Here is a 24,648-nt window from a genome sequence, read left to right on the forward strand (position 1 = left end):
CTAAAGAGATATCACTGCTGGTAGAGCATTCTTTTGAGAGGGATCCAAACAGCGTAACTCTTATTCTCTGTCTGGGCTGACATACACAAATCTTTTGAACATGCCACATAAACAACTCCACAAATTAAGCTGTTTAAGACTGCATTTGAGGTGGAGAATATATTTTTGTGTATTGTGATTTTTAACACACAGAACATGCCTACAGGCATGCCTCATGGGCTACAGGCTACTTATCAAATCAGTTAACCAGCCTTCAACTACCTCACATCAGCTTTCTTCTGAGGATTACTCAGGAGACCACAGTAAACAGGCTGAATTAATTTTCTAGAGGTCGGAGAGGCAGCAGCACCACAAGCTGTTTCGATCAGGCAAAAGATTCACGTAGTCCAGTCTGAAATAATGTGCAAGAGCAAATATGAAAGGGAAAATACACCAATCTATTTTTTTTTCTAAAATAATGACCTAGCTTCCAGAAAGGTTGCTTTTCAGAGGTTCTGGGTCCCTGAGTCTTTGTATCTAACACCTCCTGGAGGTTTTTTTCCATCATTTGATTGTCTCAGCAGCTCTTGGACACATACTCTTTTAGCATTTGCACAGTTTACACACCCCCTATCAGTCTGCTCTCAACTGTCATGTCTCTTGAGGGAAGTCAGTCGATGACTCCTTCACCATAATGCTGCACACAGGTACATGAGCAGTCACTTTAAGTTCACAGTAAACCCTTATTTCTGACTATTCCAGTGGAGTTGCTGCATGGGTCTATAACAGGATGGTAGGAAGTTTTATATAAAAGGAAATTGATCTCATAACCAGAAAGACTGGGGCTATTGGAATAAATGCTCAGAGACTCTTGAGAGCATATGGAATTATATTTAAGAGGAATCCCTCCTTGCCCAAATATACTGACATGAGTGCAGTTATATGTTGAAAGCAGGTTTCCTGAACAGGCTACTTAAGTCTTGAAATGTCGTCCAAATAGGAAGATTATAATCTTCAAGGGTTCTTAAAAGGTTAGAACTGTGACATATGATAGCAACATTATTTTTTTCATTATCTCTGAAAAAACAAAACAACTAAAAACCAGATCCCCTTCCAAGACTCAAATACTAACCTTTGCAGAATACCTTCTGCAGTGCGTTTTCCTTTTTGTACTGCCTTTGGACCTCCCACTGGACAGACAGCAGTAGCTCTGAAGCCATCAAGATAAGTGGCATTTACCTAACAATAAAGGGATTATGAAATTACATGGCATTCAGTACTGATATGCTATAAATGCTCTCAAGCAATTATTATCTACACAAATACGCACTTATTAACATTATACAAATTAACAAGTTTTTATATATCAAATAAGGTTTGTCTTTTTTAACTTTTCTCCTCTTTTTTTTTTTACTCGTGGGGCAGAGAAGATGAGGATATCTCACACTCCACTGTACGAGGTAATACCTTATAAAATGTTGACGGAGGCGATCCTTTTGCTCCACAAACTTTCACTGCTCCACCATCAAAACCTATAGCGGGTAAAAATCAGTATTTAAGCTTCTTCAATATAACTTCAAAGACATTCTTTTGTGATACATATTAATCAAGTGCTCTTAATTAAAAAGGAAATCGTTGATAGCTGTACTGCCACAGATGAGAGAACCTCTCACAAAACAGTCCTTCCTGCCTTAGAAAGAACAGTGAACTGGTGACTAAATTTATGACTTCCGTGAGCCTTTTAAAAGGGTGACTGAAATGTTTATTCACACACTTAAAAATACTTAACACAGAAAGCAGCCTTAGGACTTCAGACTCAATAGTTATTTCCTACTAATAGCCAGTTATTGCACACACACACACACACAGAACATACAATTTACTGTAGCTGGCTGGAGTGGACTACAGTCTCTCACTTGGTAAAGAAACAAAACAAGGTGAGAAACCATGAGAGTTTATTTGCTGATAGCTTAGTAAATGAAGGGATAACTTAACTTTAGCTTTCTTGTCAATAACAGAAACTGAACAGTCTGAATATATGTTCCAGGGAAACTACCATGTTCAGTATTAGGAGTATTAGTGTAAGAAAAAAAAAAAAAAAGAAGAAAATTGCTGTTTTGGCATCAGGTCAAGCTTGAACTAGAGAAAATCAATAGGTGCAACTCCTTTAAAATCAGCAGTGCAGGATCAGCACCTCATGCCAGAGAATTATACTACAGTTCATCTGTACCTAACCTGTGCTAGCAAACATTTAAGAAGCAGTTCAAAGCTTTATACAAATACTCTGAAAAGACTAGATCAAAATATACTCAAAATGTGACTAGTACAAATTTTACACATCACTCAAAATCATCACTCTGCAAGACTGACATGAGGTTAATTTAACTGTCTGAATACAGTCAGGGTGAAGATCTGGAAGAGTTTCATGTTTCAGGTAAAGGAGTAAAACAATGAAAAAAAATCCCACAAAACAAATGCATAGCGTCCATTGACAAAAAAAACCACAAAGGCACCTCTCAGTTCAAACACTGCAAGTAATGCAGCAGCATAATAAAACTGGCAATGTAAACAGCAAAAGTAGATAGCTTGCCTGTTTTTACTGGTGTACGTGTCAAAGCACTTCAAACTGAAATATTTAAGAAATCTGCCCATTTTCCATCTGTTATATTTCTAAGAGAGCTAACTGAAAGTTCATGTGAAAGTTCATTTTAAGTTCAAACATGTCATATCAGGTCATTTGCAAGCTAAAAGTTCATACGAAGGTTAGAGTTTCTTTTAAAAAAAAAAAAAAAAAAGACTGTGGGTTTAGAGTAGCAAGCTGGCCTTATCAGACTGCCATTTGGTTACACTGCAGGAGCAGAAGGTTCAGTGTATTGTTTTACGGAATTTTTATTATTAAAATATTTTTTATGTTACAGCATTTTCAGTTTTATCACAGTAAGTTTTTAATTTGAGATTTCAATTGTTCTAAGCTTTATAAAGACACTCGGCATACTGTCACAGAGAGGTTCCATTAGAATGAAAAAGGATATAACATAGATGCAGTAAAAAACAAACTTTAAGTGACAGTCTTGCTCAAACTACAGATCTTCAAATCTGTTAAGGCTGGGAGTTTTTTGTTTGTTTTGCTTTTGAAGCTAAATCCTGAACATATATTATATCCACCTTTAGTCTACTGCTGTTAAGTGTTTCCAGAATAGCAAATGGACTTTCAAACACTGATTTTCTGGTGGCAATCCTGTGCCTAAGCATGCTTCTACCACTTAAGATGATCCACCTAAACGTCTAAGAAAAACACCATTACAAAGTAGTAACAATGGAAAGTCTTTCAAAGCACTAACACTTAAAATGTCCTAAGTTAAAACATGTACACGACCTTCTTTTTTTTTTTCTTTGAGAAAATAAATTGAGCTGCAGTTTAAAAAATACTGAAATCATAGTGGAGCTGCGTCAGTGTTGTTCATGCTGCATACACAGTTTAAGGACTTGGCAGGTGCAGGGCATGCATTAAAAAGTAAAACAAAAGGAGTAGCGATCAAAGATATAAATTAGTCAGCAAGATAAATAAGAGTATGCTTAAAATTTCTAAAGGAATTTCTAGAAGAAGTCTTTGAAAAAAATCAGTTTAATACAGTATCACACTCTAAGGAACTGATTTAACAAAAAAACATGCTGAGACAACATGGAAATTAAAGTAGCTGCTTCAGTTCGATAACACAATTCATCAACAGATCTCTTTACAAGTAAGAGGACTAACCTGGAATTTCAGTGATTGAAACTTGGGAAAAGTCACATGTAACATCTGGTAAAAGATAGCGCTGAGGATTTCCCAATTCATACACCAACTGTTCAGCTACAGTGCCAAAAGAGATTAGTCCCCCTGTGTCTGGTGGTTTGGAAAGAATAAAGTCTCCTTCAGAGGAACATTCTACAACGGGAAAGCCTATGTTGTGCCTAGAACATGAAAAACATTAAGAAAATAACCCTATAAATACAAAGGAAAAGTGAAAAATTATTAACACCACACCAGAATTTTATAGTAATGACCAATTAAAGAAAACCTATCAAGAATTAACAGATCTGGTTGTTTCTACAGAAACATACCTAAGAAAAAGCACTGGACAAACTACTCGACTAAAATATTGAGAAGATGCAGTTTATTGCCTGGCAAAGAAATGCAGACATAAAAGCAGATACCAACAGCAAACATGGAAATGAGGAGGGAAATGGAGAAGGACACTAACAGAAATGGTTTGAGTAAAAAGAAGCTGAAAGAATTAGAGGACTATAATTAAAGACGTAAATTCAGAAGAAAAACAATGATTGCTAATTGTAGCCCTGTTTGGTTACTGCAGCACACATAACATGAAAGGGAAGACATGTAAATACATCCTGCACTCTGGATTTGTAAAAAGGTGGTAAAAGCAGGAAGAACAACCTGTACTGGAAGCCTCAGAGATGAAGGGAAGTAGAAAACAGGAATAATCACACATATTAAGGACAATTTCACATCAATGGTACACAGAAAAGTTTTAATCATAGGCATAGCAAAAACAAAAGAAGTTATAGACATGTTCATAAATTAAAATATTCTTCCCCCTGACATTCTCACAAGCGTTAATATACAGAAAGTAATTGAGTAACTCCTAATAAGAGGCACATGTTGGTCATTACAGCAGCAGGGCAGAATTTTCGGGATTATACGGATGAGATGCAGACATCTGCTTTTCTAGGTAAAAGGTTTTTATTTTATTTACAGAGAATTTGAGCAAAATTAAGGACTTAAAACTTTTCAGAAGTACCTGAGAATTAAAATAAGTGCTAATATTCTTCTAAAAAGGCTACCTGGCTAACCCTCTCACAGAAGTCTGAAATTTGTACATGTGTCCCAGAAACACAAAATGAACACAAAAAGAGAAGGAGATATAGACCCTCACCAAAGTTAAACTGTTCTAAAAAGGTCCTAATAATGAAAGGTGGTGAAGTTCACCACACTCATTGAAGTCAGTGACCTTCAGGTCTCTGACACAAACTTAAAATCAGTCTATCCCTGAATTTAATTATTTGCTGGTGGTAACAATGTGCTGAACATACAACCAAATTCGTTATCAGCAAAGGTTACATGAACATAGTTTGTTTAACATAAATCCACAAAGTTTGGAAGAAAGTAAGCAAAGAAACCAGTGAACTCTTAAGGGACATTTGTAAAAGTTCATGGGAGTTTGAGCAGATTCCTTATCATTGGGAATATTCAAACATAACCCCACTATTTAAAAAAAGGATTAAGATACAAGATCTGTTACCAGAGATCAGCAACTTTAACGCTTATAGCGTACAAAACTTTAAAAGTATGGTAGCTGGTAAACACCTAGAAAAGCTCACATCAAATCAGTAAAGATTATACTTCAATTGACTGGTCTTTGAAACTAGTTAAACCACCAAACAGATGTAGGGAAACAAAAAAAAGCCTACTCTGGTGAATGCAAAGAATTGAAAGGAATCAACAATTTTTTTATACACGTTATTTTAGTGGGGTTTTTCTAGGGGAAGAGGAGGGAGAAAAGATGGTGGCAACAAGTATAACATATCACATTTTAAAGTGTAACAGAGAAAACCAACACCCCAAAAATCTCTCAATTCCTGATCTTGAACATTAATGTAGGGTAATAGACTAACGTATGTAATTATCCCAATTTTGTAAGTAAGGAGACACATATAGGAAACATTGTGATTTGTCCAGGGTAACAAAGCAGGATCAGTGACTGAACAAGGCTAGAATTAAGATGCTTTTACCCTCTTGGTGCCATCCTTGTGTGTTTTGACCCTACCATCTATCTGTCCTGTTTTAAGTCAACAGCACCAAGTGTCCTGTGAGTAGGCTCCAAGCAGCTTATTCAAGTCACCTATCCAAAAGATATCCCTTCCCTCAAGACAGATCACCCAGTGCAGTCTCACTGCACTGACAACCAGCATCCTTGTTGCAGCCCACTTTGATTTCAGTCATCAGCACATGGAACTCTTATGACACATTCCTGCACTTATTCCTGAGTGATCTTTGTTTGGAAGGAAGAACTAGACTGTAGACACTCAGCTTCCTACTCTTGAACCACTGACTCTACTGACACTGAGTGAACTGCATTTTGCCCAAGTTCCACTCTCAAAAGAACCAAGCTGTTAAAAAACAAAACCCAAATACGCTGTAGTGACGGTAAAGGGAGAAATTTCACCCCCTGAAACGGTTAAAATCTGGCAAATACTTAAGCCATTAAAAAAGACCAAACATGGATGACAGCAGATAAACAGTATCAGTATAAACAACACTATTATTCAGGTCTCTCAGCATGCAAAAGGACAGACTCAGATTTTATTGTTATCTTAGGACCACAAAAGACAGGATCTTTATGGTGGAGTTTTTTATACTGCCACAGTAGCTAGAAGGAGCTCATATAGGTACTTTCTCAAACAGCTTCTAAATAGCCTCTGACATTGAGATGTATTTGCTATATGAAAACAGACACTCAATTCTTAGGACTTGCAGCAAAGTGTTGATACAAAGCTTGTAAGAAAATTGTCTGGAGAAGACATTTTAACACACAAAAAAGCCCCCAGACAAAAAACAAATACCACCCTCAAAAAATCCAAACCAAAACAAAAAAAAACCCACAAACAAACAAAAAAAGCAAACACCAAACCCAAACCAAAGGGAAAAAATAAAAGTCTTAAAGTCTTCCTAGGAGAAGCATGATGACACAGGATACTAGCATGTCCTAGTATGATTAGAATTTTTAGCTATATTTAAATCATTCTGAAATTTATGACCCAGAAAGGTCAGTGAAAAAAACACTACAATCAGTGACTTATTTGGTCATCTCTTTCACTGTTACTCTATTTCACAATGAAAGTATCAGGGAAGACTTTTTGCCTTTGTCAAAGATAAACATGAGGGATGTTTCCTCCTTGGGGTACAACACTACCCAGTGAACTTTCCTGAATGCTGTTAGTTGCAGAAGATGTGTGTTCTCCTAGGTCATGTCAGGTCTGAAATTTTTAAGAATTCACAACACAGAGATGCAATGACTTGAGCAAGAAGTCCCTGGATTCCATCTGTATTTTAACTGGATGACTGGAAAAATACATATATATCCAGTACTATCTCGTAGCAGATGACAGTAATAATCCACATTAACATATGTATGCTTAAGAGAAAAGCATATTTTGTGAATTGCTAAAAGACATTACTTAAAATTAATTTTCAGCATGGAAACAAACTGGTCTGTCACTCCTATGGCATGATTCGGTCAAGTGATATCTACTTAAACCTGGCATTAAGAGCTCTCTAGCAGCAGTAGCTGCCTGAACTAGGTATTCTAGCACATAGCACACCATCACATGATCACACCATCACCTTGACCAGCAGTTCCAGTGAAAGCAGTAACTCTTTGCCTGTTTGACTAGTAGGTTTTGTTGAATGACTACACACCATATAATATCTGCTCTGAAGGGAACGTGCCAACTTTAGGCTGCCCATAACCCACAGCCAAGCTTTAATTTTGTAGTGTAGCAGGGGAGTTAAATCACAGAACTATGAACTTCAGCAGCAACTACAGTCATGGCATCCAAAGCAGTACAGTGTCTAAGTGGTACCTTTCAATAACAAAAGAATTGTATCAGTTTAATGACAAAATTCCTATGCAGGACGAGGCAAGATCAAGCAGTGTAAACAATTCTGAAAGGGAACTACTAAAATGAATTCTAATTAAATTATGTGATTGTGTAATTAATAAAACGTAACACTAGAGATAAATATCAAGTAGTACTTTTAGAATATTTTGAGCAGTTCTTTCAACACAGAGTTAAAATACAGAAGTACTATACATCAGTTTGTGAAAACTATCGTTCTTTAATCCAAAAGGTCCACTTCAGGTTGCATGTTTGATAATTATCAATTAAATAAATTACACACATTAGTCAGTTACAGCACTGAATGAAACTAAGCTAAGATTAAACCTCAGCAAACCCCTTCAAACTGGGGCTAGGTGGGCATTAACAGTTAAATGAGGTTCTCACTGACTACAGCACAGGGGTACCTAAGCCTCAAAACCGGTTTTACTACTGCAGAAACCTCATCAACCACCTACAGCTGCTGTCCTATTCTTACAGCAATCAAGACTCTGAAATCGAGTCTCCTGTCAGTTCCCTGCCTGTCAATGACTTTGATTTTTTTCCATGTAAAATGCTAGGGTTTTTTCAGTTTTGTCTCTCAGAAATGTTACAGTGTATGGGCATGTATGAGGTGATAACTTGAATTGCCTAAGCAGAGATCCCCCCTCTCTCTACTCTGGGACAATTCACTATTCAACTCCATGGAGCCATGAAGACAGCCTTCCTTCTTATTTTGCCATGCATCTTACACCATTTGCATTACAACAAAAGGAAAATCCATGATCAGTACTTTGGGGAAAGACCTTGTTTGAGACAGGTCATAAAGTGTCAAATCCCTCAAGTATCTCATTCTAGCCACTACTGCTAGACTGAGAAGATTAATGGCAACAGAAGATGGGACTGTTGGTGTAATACATTTACTTGCACGGGAAGTTACTGCAAGAAAACAAAAAAGCCACAGCAATGTATGTGACATGGGAGAGAACCAGAATCCAAGTAAGCTGTGGTATGAACTTCTAGCTTTACAACTGATGCAGTTTCCTGGGACGTGACTCAATGAGTGTCATGCTGAAGAGAGCTCTAAGCCAAGCTTCTCAACTGCCTGGGTATGCATTTTAACCACAATGCTATTAGGCAAAAAGGAGAAGCTCCTACCACTTACAGCAGTGTTTTGACAAGAAGTTCAAAACTGGTAAAGTGTCAGGCAAGATCAGCACAAGCTTATGGGTAAAGGTATAAGCATCTCTTTACACGTAGGTACCAAAATGTTTCCTAGCATGCAATTCTGCTTTAGGTAAAACTTACTGATTGCATCACTTACCTATGCTGACTAGGGCATTTCAGACTATGTATTGTATTTAAATACTTAATGGCCAGACAATTTCAGCCTAATCAGACCAGCTGCCTGTGTTTTCAGCTGTCTGGAATACGTGGTGGTACAGAGAAAAAAAAGCATTCCACATTGCTGATTGGGACTCGCATGCTGGATTTTGTTCTAGTCCCAAATTAAAAAATCTGGATCCAGCCCTTAAGAGACTACAGCTATTGACTTACCCTTTTGGTCATTCCAGGCCAGAAGATTATGCAGTCTCAACCATTGTACACTCTTGGCTTAGGACAAAATGTCAGTGTTTATCATCTCCTCAAAATGATTACTCTACTGATCAGCATTAGTTTATTCTCTCCTGCATTTCAAAACAAAACAAAACAATGTACTAATCACCCATTGGCACTAAATAATAGTGAGAGGCATCAATGTCTGGGGATAAATGAAACTAAACAAAGCTGTGCATTATCAATATCGTTTTGGCAATACAGTTCATTTTGACACATTGCATGAATTCCCCATTGGGATCACAGAATCACAGAATATGCTGAGTTGGAAGGGACCCACAAGCATCTTCATTACTCTCCTCTGGATGCTCTCTAATAGCTTAATATCCTTCTTATATTGCAGTGACCAAAACTGCACACAGAACTCAAGGTGAGGCTGCACTAGCGCAGGACAATCCCCTCCCTCAACTGGCTCGTGATGCTTTGCCTGATGGCCCCCAGGACATGGTTGGCCCTCCTGGCTGCCAGGGTACTGCTGACTCATGTTGAACTTGTCATCAACCAGGATCCCCAACTTCCTTTCCATGGCACTGCTTTCCGGAATCTCATTTCCCCTGTCTGTCCATACAATCAGGGTTGCCCTGTCCCAGGTGTAGAATCCGATACTTTCCCTTGCTGAACTTCATATGGTTGGTGACTGCCCAGTCCTCTCATTTGTCAAGGTCTCTCTGCAGGGCCTCCCTGCCTTCGAGGGGGTCAACAGCTCTTCCCAGTTTTGTCCTGCATCCACGTCATTTATGAAGATGTTGAAGAGTACAAGGCCTAAGACGGAGCCCTGTGGAATCCCACTAGTGACAGGTCACCAGTCTAATGTTCCCCCATTCACTATTACCCTCTGTGCTTGACCTGTGAGCCAACTGCTCACCCACGACATGATGGTGGGTGCATCCAGAAGGATGCAGTGAGAGACTGTATTGAAAGCTTTACTGAAATTCAAAAAGATTACATCAACTGGTTTCCCTTGATCAGCTAGGTGGGTTATCTTGTCATAAAAGGAAATCAGGTTTGATAAGTGGGACTTTTCTCTTATGAAACCATGCTGGTTGTGATTGATGACAGCATTGTCTTTCAGGTATTTTTCAACACCTCTCAGGATAATCTTCTCCATAACTTTATCAGGCACTGAAGTGAGACTGACAGGCCTGCAGTTACGCGCTAGACATTAAATAGGGAGCGGTGACGCATTTTCACTTCTGCTGACCATCTGCTGACATAAATTACTATACAAATAACAAGAAAGGAATAAGTGTCTTTTTTGATAACACTTAAAATCAGCATTTAAGAATGCACATTAGACTTCTGTAGACTGTAAACTAATGGTTTCTTGCACTGTCTCTGCTCATAGTTCTCTGTCATCAGAGAATGCACACAAGAGGCAAGTCAAGCAGCCACCTTCTCACTGGGAAAGTAATCATCACCTATCCCCTCTACCTGTCTGTCTGTTTTCATGAAAACTGGATAAAACCTTACAGCTTCAAGATTCCTGCCTTTAAGTCAAATGCATCAAGGAGAAACACACAGCAAAATTAAAGAAAGTGCCTTAGGTCAATAGAGAGAAATCAAGGAAATTTGGCTTCTATCAACTAAAGTAACTTGGAGAGTCATGAGTTGGAACATGCACTTCACTTGTTTTATGTTAAAAACTTACTTTACTGACACAACAAAGAAAATGAAATAGTAGCTTAGGTTTTAATAACTAACTATTAAATAGCCACAATATACACACATGAATATTCCTTAAGGCACCCTTTTGCAGTGGAATTGAGTTCCCAGAAGTATCTGCATCAAACATTTCAAGAAAATTAAAAATAAACAAACAAAACACCCACAGAAAACACTAAAATCCCCACCAACTAAAAAACTATGTTGTATGAATGAAGTGGGCCCAATCCAGTACCTCAATACACATCAAGACATGATAGCATACACACAGAATATAAGATCTAACTTGCTTGCCTTTATTTAGATTAAAGTGCTCTTGTTTATTTGTTAATTATTTTGCATATGCATAAACAACACACAGATAAGGTTTTTAAGACTGAAACATGATAAATTCTTTGATTTTTTGTTTACAAGTTAGGAAAAAATCATGCCCATCAGTCCTTCTTAGCAGTACACTTAAGCCCTCTTCAGCAGTTAAAGACAGAAGAGCCACATGGATTACTATTCTTGGGGAGGAAAAAAAAACAAACAAGGACAGTCAAAGAAATGACCCAAGCCCACCCTCTGCAGTAGGGGTGAGGAGGAGAGAGGCTGCCCTCCAGTGTTCAGTCATCAGAGAACAGTATGTGCACGGGACAGGTTTTCTGAAGCTCCAGTAAAGGTCCGGGACATGTTTGCAAGACCTGAATGGTGAATGGTCTTGGTTGCAGGAACATGTTTATGGCAGTGGGAAATCTGTATGTGAAAGGTACATTAACGACAAACACACAGATTTAATTTGGCTTCTTCCCCCTCCCATTTGCTAACTTTGTTGGGCTGGTTTGGATTTAACATTATGTATCAAAGACACTATAATTTATTGAGATCTCAATTATGCACACTGACTTTCAGGAGACTGCTAAAAATGTTGTTTTTCATGAATGAGGAAGAAATCATTAACAGACATAGTCAAGTAATTTCTGTAAACTGTCAGAGCTCTGCCGACTTACTGGCAAAATAATTAGTGTTGGTGGCAGCAAGTATGACATGTTTTAGTCATTACTAAGACTATGAGTTACCATATTATTGTATATTATGAATGAATTATGTGCATGCATTGAAAACAGATTCAGATTGCTTAAATAACAAAAATCCCAAGTCACCAAGTTTTTTTAACTTAAGGGGTCAACAGGTTACTACTAAACTATCAAATGGAAACTCCATTTTTCTGCAGCCCAAAAGCTTTCATAATATCTCCCCTTCATGCATTTGGGTCTAAATACAGTAAGCACTTATTTATTAGGAAACAAATTATTCAAACAACTGATTTCCTCCCCTCCTTCCTTCCTCCCATATCCTAAATGGAAGTGCTGGATCACAAGTCCACTTCAGTCAGTGAAGTGGATCTCCACTCTGCATCTCCAAACGTAAAAACAAAGCTCACATGTTATTTTGGTTTTGCCTAGTTTTAGGAGTTTATCATATAGACTGATGTGTCGCATGGTCTTAGTTCAAGAATTTCATCAATTAAATATCTACGACTCTGAACTTGCAAACAAAACCATTAGTTTTAAGGCACCATGATTAAATTTTTACCAGATTTAAACTGAAGGTAAATAACTAACTGTTATATTAGCACAAATAAAATCAGGTACGGTTCCAAAGTATTCACGCAGCTTGATGGGGACAAGGTAACAGAGCAGTATCAGGTGCTAAACTTCTATATTAATAGAGCACCAGTCAGCTCTAAGCCACAAGTCTACTACGGTTTTAGACACAGTTCTATGATTCTTACAGACATAAAAGTATTAGCTATGCATATCCATGTATTATACTCATCTGTAAAATTACCTACTCACATTCCAGTAGCTCACAGCTTAATATACTCAAACTTCCTTTTTTTTTTTAAACCAGACTGATATTCCTCACAGAAAAATCCTTAACGACCTATCAAATATTTTAATAAGAAAATTAGTATTCTGGGTTTTTTACTTTCATTCTTTATAAAGCAAGGTCTTCTGGAGTCACAGGAGATTTTAAAAATTTTCATGAGACATCATCATAAAATCATTGGGAGATACATCAAGAGTAAGATTAGCAGTTATAAATTTCCAAATCAAATAGAGCATCTTGTTACTACAAACTGTCTCATTTGACTTCCCGTAAAACACAACAGTGAAAAGCGAGTGCAGTTTGTTCAGGGCTAGTATACTTCTAACAGGTGAGAAGAAATGTCTGACTCCGCTTCTTTCAATGCCATACATGCCTTTACCTTTAAATCAGCAGTGTTCAGGAACTCAGAAAAGCAGAACACATCTTTCAGGATCACACTGAAGCAGTCACTACAAGAAGAAGAAAAAAGCCTGGCAACCCTAGGGCTCCTCAGATCGCAGGGCACTGCTGCTTCACCCACCTGGACCACAGTCAACTGGGGAACAGGAACACGCTGTATTAAAGTCACCCTTCTCTCCTGCATCTCCCCACTGCTCTTCAACCCTGTCCTCCATTACATAAAGAAGCACTGCCTCTCTCATGATACAGCACAGGACAAGATTCCTCCCTCTCATCCCAAGAAATACAGGAATGAACTGGAACCAGAACCACTTGTCCTATGCAAAAATGTATTTCCCAACTACTTTTAAGCACAGGCTGGTCAAAAGCAGGTTCCATCAGCAGGCAGAAGGACACACCTACATGAAACTAATTCAATAGGTCTGAAGACAAGATACACAAGTTTTTGAAAGAACTGACCATTCAACACATTTGAATGGTGGTGATCAGGTTATACAGGACAGGACTATGGCATATATTCATCCCTACCATAGCAAATTATATAAAACTTGTCACTGACCAGTAGGCAACTCTGACCTAACTAAAGACTAATATAACAGCATCCAAAATATCAATATTGTCTTTTTCATTACAATCACACCTGACAGTCAACAATATATCTTGTCAGAAAGCAGATGACAACAAAGGAAATAGTCTGAAATAGGAAAAAAATAATCAAAGGGCTAATTTTTTTTTTTTCCAAATTTGCTGAAGTTAACAAAAGAAAGACCCCTGTTGACCGAAAAGGAAAACTGCACTAGGAAGAACAGACCTTGTAGAAAAGTTGAGGCAGCAAAATATCAAGAGGCCCATATTGCCTCCCCCAAAAGAGCAAGGTAGAAACAGTTCTCACAGCACAGGTATAAGTAGGAAACCTCATCTTTGGTCCACTACAAACATGGATACTGATGTCAAGATTACCTACCAGTCGGGTACTGTGTGCCAATCAGTGAATATTCCACCTGTACACTGAGCACCACATTCAATGAGATGACCTGCAAGACTGGGATAATGGCATTCAAATAACTAAATGTTCTGTAAAATCAAGTTTTACAAATCCAGCTTTAAAATATAATGGCACAAAGGAAATAAAGCTAAATAACAGAACATGCTACTTTTCCCTCCATAAGCATCTAATGCAATCATAAATTACACATTAAACATAATAAGGGATTTTGAAAGATGAATATAAGTAGTTGAAAGGACTAACCTTTACATGAAGAATTTTCCTGCAAAAAATAACCTAAAAGATTATCTAACACCTAAAAACAAGTTTCCCTGGTCATTTCAAGAAGTCTTGATCTATATTCAGTATCTTAAGTAGTACGTGTGTACGTAAATATGCAAAGCTCATTTTTATATCAAGAAATAAAAGATCTCACTTCTAATGTGAAGCACAGAATGTATTATGATTATGTATTACTATTTTCAAATTTTGATTGCGACATAAATACTCAACAGAATTATGGGGAAAAGCTTAATCTCTCTGTGGAGCCAGAGTTTCTCTCCACATTTATTATTCTCAAGGAGGTTCTAGTACACTGGTATTCTCAGGTTATCTAGGTAGTTATTTTTTTACGGACTTCAACTCAGATAGATGATGAATAATGTTATATTAGATGACAGAATTTTATCCTGTGCTTTCTGCATCACATTCCTTACCCTAGGACTACAACTAGGGTTTGTAAATAGGAGTACTGACATTGAGCTTCTGCAAAACCATACAGGGACCTGCTACCATCCCAACTATCAGCAGTGATTGCCCACCAGAAAAAGCTGGGAATCACTGGTCTGTACTATAAGATTTCATCTCTTGACACCAAATGAACAGGAAGATAAGCTGTTAAATAAAACCATTCAACCCTTTCCTCCTTTTGTTATTTTAAGCTGGTTCCAGAATGACGTTTCTATAATTTCAATTCCAAGCAAGAATACTTAAAAAAGAACCCAAAACCTAACAAAAACATTAAATTAATCCAATGATAATACAAAACATCACTAAGTGCTGAAAAAGTTGGTATCTTGACATTGTGATGTGAAATACAAATTTATCCAATTTCTTTTTATATCATTTACCTTCCTGCAGCTAGCAAGTCGTATTCATCCCTATTCCAGCCAAACTAGAAGAAAAATAGAAGTATTTTAAATATATGAAAGTTTCATAGAGTACAGAAAACTGCACATAGCCCATTCGCTGCTTTCAGTAATAATGTACTGGATATATTTTTACTTAACTGTAGAAATCTAAATAATAATTGGCAGGTGTTGTACATGGATTTGAGTTCCTATACAGCATATTATCAAAAACGTCTGTTTTATTTCCTCTTACTGATACACACAAGAAAATATGAACTCTTAAAAGTCATACCCTCTTAAAAAAATTGGAAGTGCAACATCTATATTATTCAAAACCTGCACAACTCAGAGGTTTAAAGATTTAGTACTTACCTTGTGTCACAGAAACAAACCCCTATGTTCTTTTCAATTTTTTAAAATTGTCAGTTCCTGGAGTACTACTAGTCATCCTTAAAAACTAGAAGTATGCTTTCTGTTTAACTAGAAATTTTAACTAGAATGTTTTCCCAAACTTCAACCCAGTGCAAGCAATAGAGTAAGTTTCTTATTTAGCTCTTTGTAGAAATCTCCCTAAAATCTTTCAATAAATTAGATGAGGTCTCTCTGGAGTAGATAATACACATTGACAATTGTTATTTTCAGAATGTAAACAGCTAGGAATAAAATAACAAGTCATAATGGCAATAATAAATAGGAGAATTTAACTCTACATTAGGCAAGGTTTGACATGCATGAAGAGTATGATGTTTTAGAAAGCATATTTGTAACTAGACACTAACACATAGCCTCATATTTTTTTTTAAATATGCACCAAAAGAAAGTTTCCATATTTCAATGTGTGATCATTTAGAAAAATTCATGAAAATCTATTCAAAATACTTCAAAAAACTACACATCTCGCTGGTATAATTTGTCGAATTTCGAGGAGCTCGAGAAATGCTGCATTGAACTTGACTACTTAAAACAAAACCGGTGTTTTAGAACTCTCATGTGCTCTCCCCTCCAACCCAAAATGAACTCTACTATCGACACCTTGTGGTAAAGAAAAATATACTTGTTTCTTAATCTTGAACACCAAATGTTAAAGAAGCAGGAGGGGAAAAGAGTGAAATACTGTTGAAACAGAGTAAGACTCCCTTAACCGAAATGTTTTCCAGCTTTACGGTGTACAAGTTAAAAATATCCCTGCTATATTTTTAGGAGAAGTGAAAGCTAGCATCTTTTCATGCACCTAAGAAAAAAAATACAGACACTCATTACTTTTAATTTAGTATCTACATTTTCATAAGGAACAAAAATTGACTAACAATGACTGCTGAATATTGATTCACCTATATTAATTATCATATGGAAATTAACTTGTACTTACAGAATGAATGAGTGGTCCTAATACAATCCCACTGTCAACACATCTACCCGTCACAACAATATCAGCTCCAAGGTCTAGAGCCCTGCTGATTGGTCTTGCACTAAAGATGATAAAACACAACAGTAAGTACTCTGACATTTTAAAGCATTTCCCGCCACACACAGGTTAAAAATCACTTAAAAATCCCCTAGGAAGTCAATAAAATCAACTTTAACAACTACTTTGTCACTGTGTATATACAACAAGACTATTTTAAAGAGCAGTCATGAGAACACTATCAAATTCAGGTACCCAAATAACATAACTGAAACACTTGTCTTGATGCTTATAAAAAATGTCTTAAAGAAAGTGCATAGAGGGACACTTCTGTTATCAATTACAGAAAATAGCGTTTTTTAGAGATTCGTTACTCATTTCATTTGTAGATGAGCGTAAAAAGATGAATATTCTTTACAGAGAAAGCTTGGTAACTTTGCCCTCCAATTTTAAACCTTTCAGATCAATTTAGCTAAGTGCTTCTAGAACTTGCAATATCGAACGACTTCAAGAGCACTGTGCTGTCATTATTTTTGAAGAAATTCTGGTAACAGATTTTCCAGATTGATCAGGTAAGAGTCGTCCCACTCAAAATTAGTCAGGCTTAAAAATATTCACCCAGGTGAACCACTCAAGTTTATACACCTCAGTGAGCAAGCCTTGACCAGACTGCACAGGTCCTGGCTTCTGAACCCATGCTATCTGCTGGATCCTTCTATTCTTCATGAAATAGGCACCTTAAAAAAATAAAACAATCCACGTGTGCCTTGAAGAACAAAGCCAAGGGATTTTTTTTTCCTACAGTTTCTATAGATTTAGCCCCGATTTTGTCAAGGCATAGAGATAAGTTAGAAGACACCAAAGTTCTCTAAGTGATGTAAACATAAAATGTGCTAAGTATGTACTTCCCCTCCCCCCCAATGCTACATAAACCAAAGGATACTAGCTAGAATGACAAGCAAATATAAAGCATACAGGAACAATTCACATCTTTGGTCACAGTGTTAACTAACAGGTAAAACAGAAAAATTGGGTTTCTGTACACATACAGGACACTGATAGACAAACTGCATAACTGCGGTTAAAAAGCAGTAAAAGCCATTTGGCTTATACTGTCAAAAATATAACTCAGTTCACAGAATTCCTAATAGTCCAAATGAAAAGGGACAGAAGAAACACTTCAGAACCAATAAGCAAATGAAAATTTTTCTGATGGAGTTTACACACTTGAAACAAGAATCAAAGTGTAAACATCATCAAATTTAGAGAATTAACAGTGCACCATCTACAGAAATTACAGATTTCACCCAATGCACCCTCATGTTCACTTGTTTTAAAGGCATATATAAACTTATTATTTGCTTTATGAATAAACATCCACTGCTGATGGTGTCAAAGAAAAATGTAATTTAGGAAACCACTAATTTAGGAGGCTTTACGTTGCAATGCAACTGAGATTAAGTCCTCCATAAAGAAACATCACTTTTATTAGAAAACCAAAGCGAGAGTCTGCTGTTCTGTTAAGGAAGCAGAGACAGAGGTAACAGCTTTTTTAAATCCAGCAACAACAGAAAACATAAAAGATTAATTTAAAAAGACTAATTGTTAAAAGGTTCTTATTTTACAGAGGAAAAACACGTTAGGCACAGCCATACACTGCTATCTGTCAATGATGCATTCTAGAAAGTGCAATGATAATGACAAAAGAGACAGTACACCAGTTTTTACATAAAGATTAATACCAAAGAGGGGAGACTGTGCACAGTTTAGAAAAACACCAAGCATGAATACAGAAGGGATGATATTTATGATTAACATGGAGGACAGAAAAGCAAAAACAGGACCACAGGGTTCATCAGCTGTAAGAGATGCACTTGACCATTGTCCCACTTCTCAGTCTTTTCCCTTTGATGGATCTGATTGATTCATCTGAAGTTGATGGCGACAATAAACGTGCAACTGTTCACAAACAGGTAGCCAGAACACTTGCTTTTAGAGATACACAGAAAGCCTCTAATATCATGAAGGAGGCAAGGGAGATCTTTCAAAACAGTGATCATCCTGAAAAGCCAGTTTCCAAAACTTCAACAGCACAAAGCCTGACACATGCTAATGGAACCTCCTACAGCACTCTGAGTACGTCCCAGTACTTGAAATCCTCAGTTGCACTTCTCTAGTGATAACATCGTAAAATACTCCATGCTGCAACAGAATACACAGCACATGAAAAAGCATTTTTGTGATTGCTGTAATTCAACTAAAACTGTTTTGGCTTGAACTAAAACCTGAGCATTCACAGATGATGTAATGCTAAAGAGTTGTAACTTGCAAGGCTGTAAATTAAAATTTATTTACAAGTTACAATTTTTTATTCTGGTTGCTTGAATAATTCAAAGGTGAACCTCATACACTAGTTAGTTCTAATTGCAAAGTAAAACAAATTCATGTACTCAATTAGTTAAAATTGTTTGTCCATAATAAATAAAACCTGCTAAAATAACTCACCCAAGATATACATTCATGCTGTGAATATTCTCTGGAAATGGTTTGCCACTCTCTAAATCAGTGATACCAGCTCCTTTTAAGTTCTCTTTCTGTTAGAAAAAAAAAAACCAGAACACCAAATCTATGAGGATTTTGAAGTTTCTACTGTAAGCCTTTTGTTAGTATCAAACAACAGATCCACTCCACAGCAACTCCAAGCAAAGTATAATTATTCAAATTACCAACAATACAAATCAGTTGAATGGTTAAAAGCCTTAGACACACTTTTAACCATAACTTTTCCAGCATGCAGAAAACTAAGTCAGTCTTCGAAGTATGCTAGTTCATTCACAGACGATCAACTACAATGAACTGGCACGTTCTCTAGTCTTTTAAACTGTCTTTAATTGCTGTAGGATTTAACAAATCAACTCCTGCAAGCAGAAATGTGTCTGCCACACCTGGAATGTGTCATAGCCAGAGAACAAGGCTGATCCTGCAGCTTCCAGTGATACTTCGAATAGGTTGTGTTTTCAGAAAATTAGGGGGGGGGGGTGTTTTTGACCATGCATTATTAGGCAGCTTGGCAGTCCAGTGGATGGAGGGAACAATGACTGCATAAACACAACGTCTAATACTAGTTTACAGGTGGGATCTGCAATGTCAAAAAAAAACAACCTTCTACTCTGAATTAATTTGGTGTTCTATGTTAATGACTTAAACCCTCCAAACCACAAATAATATATCCTAGTATAGTTTAGCATATTTGGTATCAACAGTAAAAGTTGTCTGTAGTCAGTAAAAGCTGTCTCTTTTTTGTTCCTGTAAGCTATGTGCTGACAACAGCATAGAAAATAATGCATTTCAGATCAGACATGTTCATAACAAGCTCAAATAATGACCACTTCACTGTTGTACCAGTAATGAAATTCTGAAGAGTAGACAGTAATTTTAGTAGGGCAGAAGTTTCTTAAAAGAAAGTCCAAGCACCGCACATAATTTGCAAATAAGGAACCTTACTTGACCGTCTTCCACATTCAATAGCATGCAAGGAGTAACAGATCCTAAGCAGATAAATAATTTTCCAAGTTACAGGCAGAGATTTAACCATAGTGCAAACCTCTCCACTCTTAACCACTATCAAGGTATAAACCGTTTTCCCAGTACCTTTTCAGGTAAGATCAACATTTTTTTGGAGACTTCATAAATAAAGTGTAACTCTTTAAGTCAAAAAATCCCATATGTTTCATCTTTCAATTTTATTTTTTAAAAAATATTTAAATTTCAATCGTCCCACTTAATATTACCCTAATGGCTGTAAACTTATTATTTAAAAACAGAAAACCAGCTACCTGTAAACAAAGGAACATCAGGAAATCCATGTAAATTACTAAAAAGAAGCTAAAAGGGATATATTTGAATGCATGGTAACAACACCATATTTAGAAGATTTAACACGCAGAATTAGTTAGTTTAGATAGAAGCAATAAGTAACAGTACATACTAGCTTCTCCTGAAGATCAGGCAGACCTTATATCATATTCACAGTTTGCTTCAAAAATCTAAATAGCAGATCCACAAGCTGACCCATCCCCATCCCATACCGAACATAAGATGCGCCAAGAATTGTTTTCACGCATTAAGAAAATTAAGGAACAACTTCCAGATACTTTTAATAGTAGACTACTGCAATAAAGATACACAAAATAAGTTCCCATGCTATACAGACTAATGGTACTAAGGCTTAAGACAAAGCAGAATACCTCACTCATTAGATCATCTCCAGCAACAACAGCTATTTTCAAATCAACATCTGCTTTCTTTGCCACATCCTGAAGGGCAGCTGCACAAGCAAGTGGATTAATTCCACCAGCATTACTGATGACACGAACACCTTATATTAAAAAAAAAAAAAGAAGGTAAATTCCAAAGGCAACACCAACAATCACCTATATTTTAAAAACCTTCAGTGTGCTGAAACATAAGCAAGGTATCATCTTGTACGGTGGTAGATATCTAATCAAGTAAAATACTAAAATCATATTAAAATATGAACCCCATTTAACCTGTCAAAGGATCACTAAAAGCCAGTACAAAATTGTTTACAGAAAAATAATTATTATAGATATTTCTCATCTTTCCTTTATGCATGGAAGGAGAAAAATGACCAAAAAGACACATACTGAAGCAGAGAGACAGTATAAAAAAAAATCTCCTATAGGAACAGTATTGGACACCAGTCATTCAAACATCCATGCTCCGCAAACAACTGCATTTTAGTAGAAATGTGCATCTAACTAAAAATTCTGTACTGTTTGCAAGGCATTAGGTTCTCAGAAGTAATTCCCTTTCTCCCCTCAAACTCAGAAAGCTGTGAAGCTGTACTAATGTAAACAAGCAAAAAAGTGATCAGAAAGTGGTACTGTAAAATTACACTGAAAACGTCTAGATCTCATGCTTTAACAAAGATCTGTAAAGCAATCTTCAATTTACAAACTAAAGCCAGAGTAAGAAATTCATGGAAATATATGTATATATTTATAATGATAGCAAACATTTTAAATTAGCCCAATTTAAACTTCATTATCAGACCTGTAACTCAAATCTATTACCATGTGATTTTTCATAGTTATCTTAGAATGGTTTGGGTTGGAAGAGACCTTAAAGATCATATAGTTTAAGCTCCCCTGCCATTGGCAGGGACACCTTCCACTAGACCAGGTTGCTCAGAGCCCCGGACGCCTTCCACTAGACCAGGTTGCTCAGAGCCCCATCCAACACTTCCAGGGATAGGGCATCCACAACTTCTCTGGGCAACCTGTTCCAGTGCCTCTCCACACAGTAAAGAATTTCTTCTTAATACAGAATCTAAATCTACTCTTCCTTCAGCTTAAGGACATCCCTCCTTGTTCTATCACTACATGGTCTCGTATAAACTCCCTCTCCAACTCTCCTGTGGTACCCTTTAGGCACTGGAAGGTCGCTATAATGTATTCCCAGAGCCTTCTCTTCTCCAGGCTGAACAGCCCCAACTGTCTCAGCCTGTCTTCATAAGCAGGTGAAGTTAATTAACATACAAACTCATACAAACAATAGCATACCTTTCCTGTGAATATCTTTTATATACGGAGCCATGGCAGTGGTGACAAAATCCGGAGTGTAACCTAAAACCTGAAATAATTAAGAGCTATAACCATCTCTTAGGGGTAGGTCAACCCAATCCCTTCCCTTGCTTAACAGGGAAAATAGGGAAGAACCACCACCTCTCAAAATGCTCGGACAATACGAGCATTAAGCCATGTCCTACAATGCCATAAAATGACATGACTTTTACTATATGAAACCGAGTAGATGAAAATAAATACATACACACAAGTAAGAAGAATATGAAAGAAATCGTATCACCGTAACCAGACATGTCTTAAGCAGACTGCGGGTGCGAGTTGGGCTGAAGAGAGAGGTCGGGAAATACCGGAGCGCGCCCGCCCCAGCCAAGCCCGGCACGCTGCAGCTGGGCACCGACTCTACTTACGGGAGACCGGGCCCTGGCGGCCGTCAGCAGCGACATGGTGATCTCGGACAGGTAATCGAAGACGAGGAAATCCAGCTTCCCTCCGTACAGCAGCTGCGGCACTGTCGGGCAAGGCAGAGCGGGCCGTCAGCACCGCGGCACCCCCGGCGCGCCCCGCCCGCCCCGGCCCGGCGCTTACGCAACGGGGCTGTTTGTGCCGCCCGGGGCCAGCGCCGCCCGCCCGCCCCGCCAGCCCCCGACCCCGGCCGCAGCCCCCCGGGTAGCCGCTGCCGCCGGTGGCCCCGCCGCCACACCTGCGGCCGCCGTGTCGCCCCAGAAGCCCGAGGCGCAGCCGATGCGCACGGCGGCGCCCGCCGGGGGCTCGCAGCCCGCGCTGCGCCGGCGGCTCCAGCGGGGCGGGTGGGCGGCGGCCCCCAGGAGCCGCGGCCCCCGCAGCCCCAGCAGCGCGGCGCAGCTCATCGTGGCGGTGGGCAACAGCGCGGGCACCGCCCCGGGCACCGCCCCGGCCGCGGCCGACCAACAGAGCGCCGGGGAGGGGCTAGGGAGGGGCCGGAGGCTGCGCAAGCGACTGGGGAAAGGGGCGGGAGAAAGTCTATAAATCCTGGGCGTGCCGGGCAAAGTGATTGGAGCTGTGGGAATGCAGCTGGGCTTGGGTAGCGTGGGTGAAAGCTGGCTGGCGGTGGCGGGGCGAGCGTAGGGCGTGCACAGTCGGGCCTTCGGCTTTGGTTTGGGTTGTATCCTGGCCTAGGCCAGACACTGATCGATGGCGGGAGGGTGCCGGGCTGTCGCATCCCCGAGGTGCTGCCCCGAGGGCACCCGTGTCACTACCGAAGCAACACGCGATGTGTAGGGGGATAACCTTAAAAGCGGAAACGCCTTTCAGGTTGTGATAACTTCCAGAGCATGTTAGTCTGATTATGAAATTTTTATGTAACCCTCTCCTAAATACGAAATGGTTTATTAAAAAGTGAGGCTTTCTGTGGGAGTGCATGTCTCAGTTCTGACAGGAAAGGTTTCTCAGGTTCTGGATTGAATTTCTAGTCTGTGGGCATGAGATAAGTGTCACCAACCTAGCAATTTGTGCCGTATATGAGGAGGAACGGTTTCGCGATCAGTAGTCGGAACTGGAGGGCTGAGTCCGAGCATCTCCACGGGAGCCTAATCACGTATAGGTACTTCAGAGCTACTCCCTGTCTGACATGAAGTCACATGAAGGACTATATCTGAATCAGTCTTACATACTAATTCGCTGCAATAATAGCCAGGCCTCCCTTAACACATACATTTATATTTCATGAATTATCTCTTGCAAATGATACAATAATAAAATCTGATGTCTTTGCAGGAGTGCTGAAAAATACAACGTTTGGTGCAACATTGACAATGCTATGTATGTGATGACGAGAGGGGGTTTAGTGATGTAAGAAGTAACCATGTTGAAAACAAATAAATAAGTACTTTTGAAAATTGTTGATAAAACTTCGGTTAGGCTAAATTCAAATTGCCATTATAAATAATGCAGTTGAGAGAAGATAGAAAATAGTCATGCTGGGATTTTAGAATTTAGTTCTCTATTTAGTGAGGTACAATGTTTTCCTATTGCAAAAAAAGGCTATAAAGGATCGTCTTCTAGCGTTCTTAGTGCCGCTAAGAATGCTAGAAGCGATGAACAATTTCTGTCCTAAGTTATTAAAGAGGCAGAACCAAAGAGGTCACAGAGAAAGAAAATTTGGTTCCCTACACATAGCAAGGACCTAACTTTTGATTATTAAATTATTAAATACTTAATTATTATGTTGAAATTTTGCAGGGTTTGAGTCCTTATGAACTAGTAAACATCCAAATAATCATGGGGGGCGAGGGGGGAACATGTTGTGTACGCATAGTTTACTCCAGCTTTGTCCTAAATAGATGTAATAAATAG

General features: G+C 38.3%; 1 protein-coding gene across 1 annotated transcript in view; it reads right to left on the reverse strand.

Moving 5' to 3' along the window:
- Positions 1–23,183, reverse strand: part of LOC116786236 — a 63,447-nt gene extending 40,264 nt beyond the window's left edge. Inside the window, exons 1-11 of the mRNA XM_032686679.1 lie at positions 23,018–23,183; positions 22,725–22,825; positions 22,294–22,363; positions 20,956–21,086; positions 19,214–19,302; positions 16,673–16,772; positions 15,304–15,347; positions 14,153–14,230; positions 3,737–3,933; positions 1,447–1,511; positions 1,112–1,218 (exon numbers count right to left, since the gene is read on the reverse strand). Of these exons, the coding sequence (XP_032542570.1) occupies positions 1,112–1,218; positions 1,447–1,511; positions 3,737–3,933; positions 14,153–14,230; positions 15,304–15,347; positions 16,673–16,772; positions 19,214–19,302; positions 20,956–21,086; positions 22,294–22,363; positions 22,725–22,825; positions 23,018–23,183 (1,148 nt within the window). The remainder of the gene's footprint in view (positions 1–1,111; positions 1,219–1,446; positions 1,512–3,736; positions 3,934–14,152; positions 14,231–15,303; positions 15,348–16,672; positions 16,773–19,213; positions 19,303–20,955; positions 21,087–22,293; positions 22,364–22,724; positions 22,826–23,017) is intronic.
- Between the last annotated feature and the right edge of the window lie 1,465 nt (positions 23,184–24,648).

Source organism: Chiroxiphia lanceolata, chromosome 4 (genome assembly GCF_009829145.1).
Source record: "Chiroxiphia lanceolata isolate bChiLan1 chromosome 4, bChiLan1.pri, whole genome shotgun sequence".
Taxonomy (NCBI): Eukaryota; Metazoa; Chordata; class Aves; order Passeriformes; family Pipridae; genus Chiroxiphia; species Chiroxiphia lanceolata.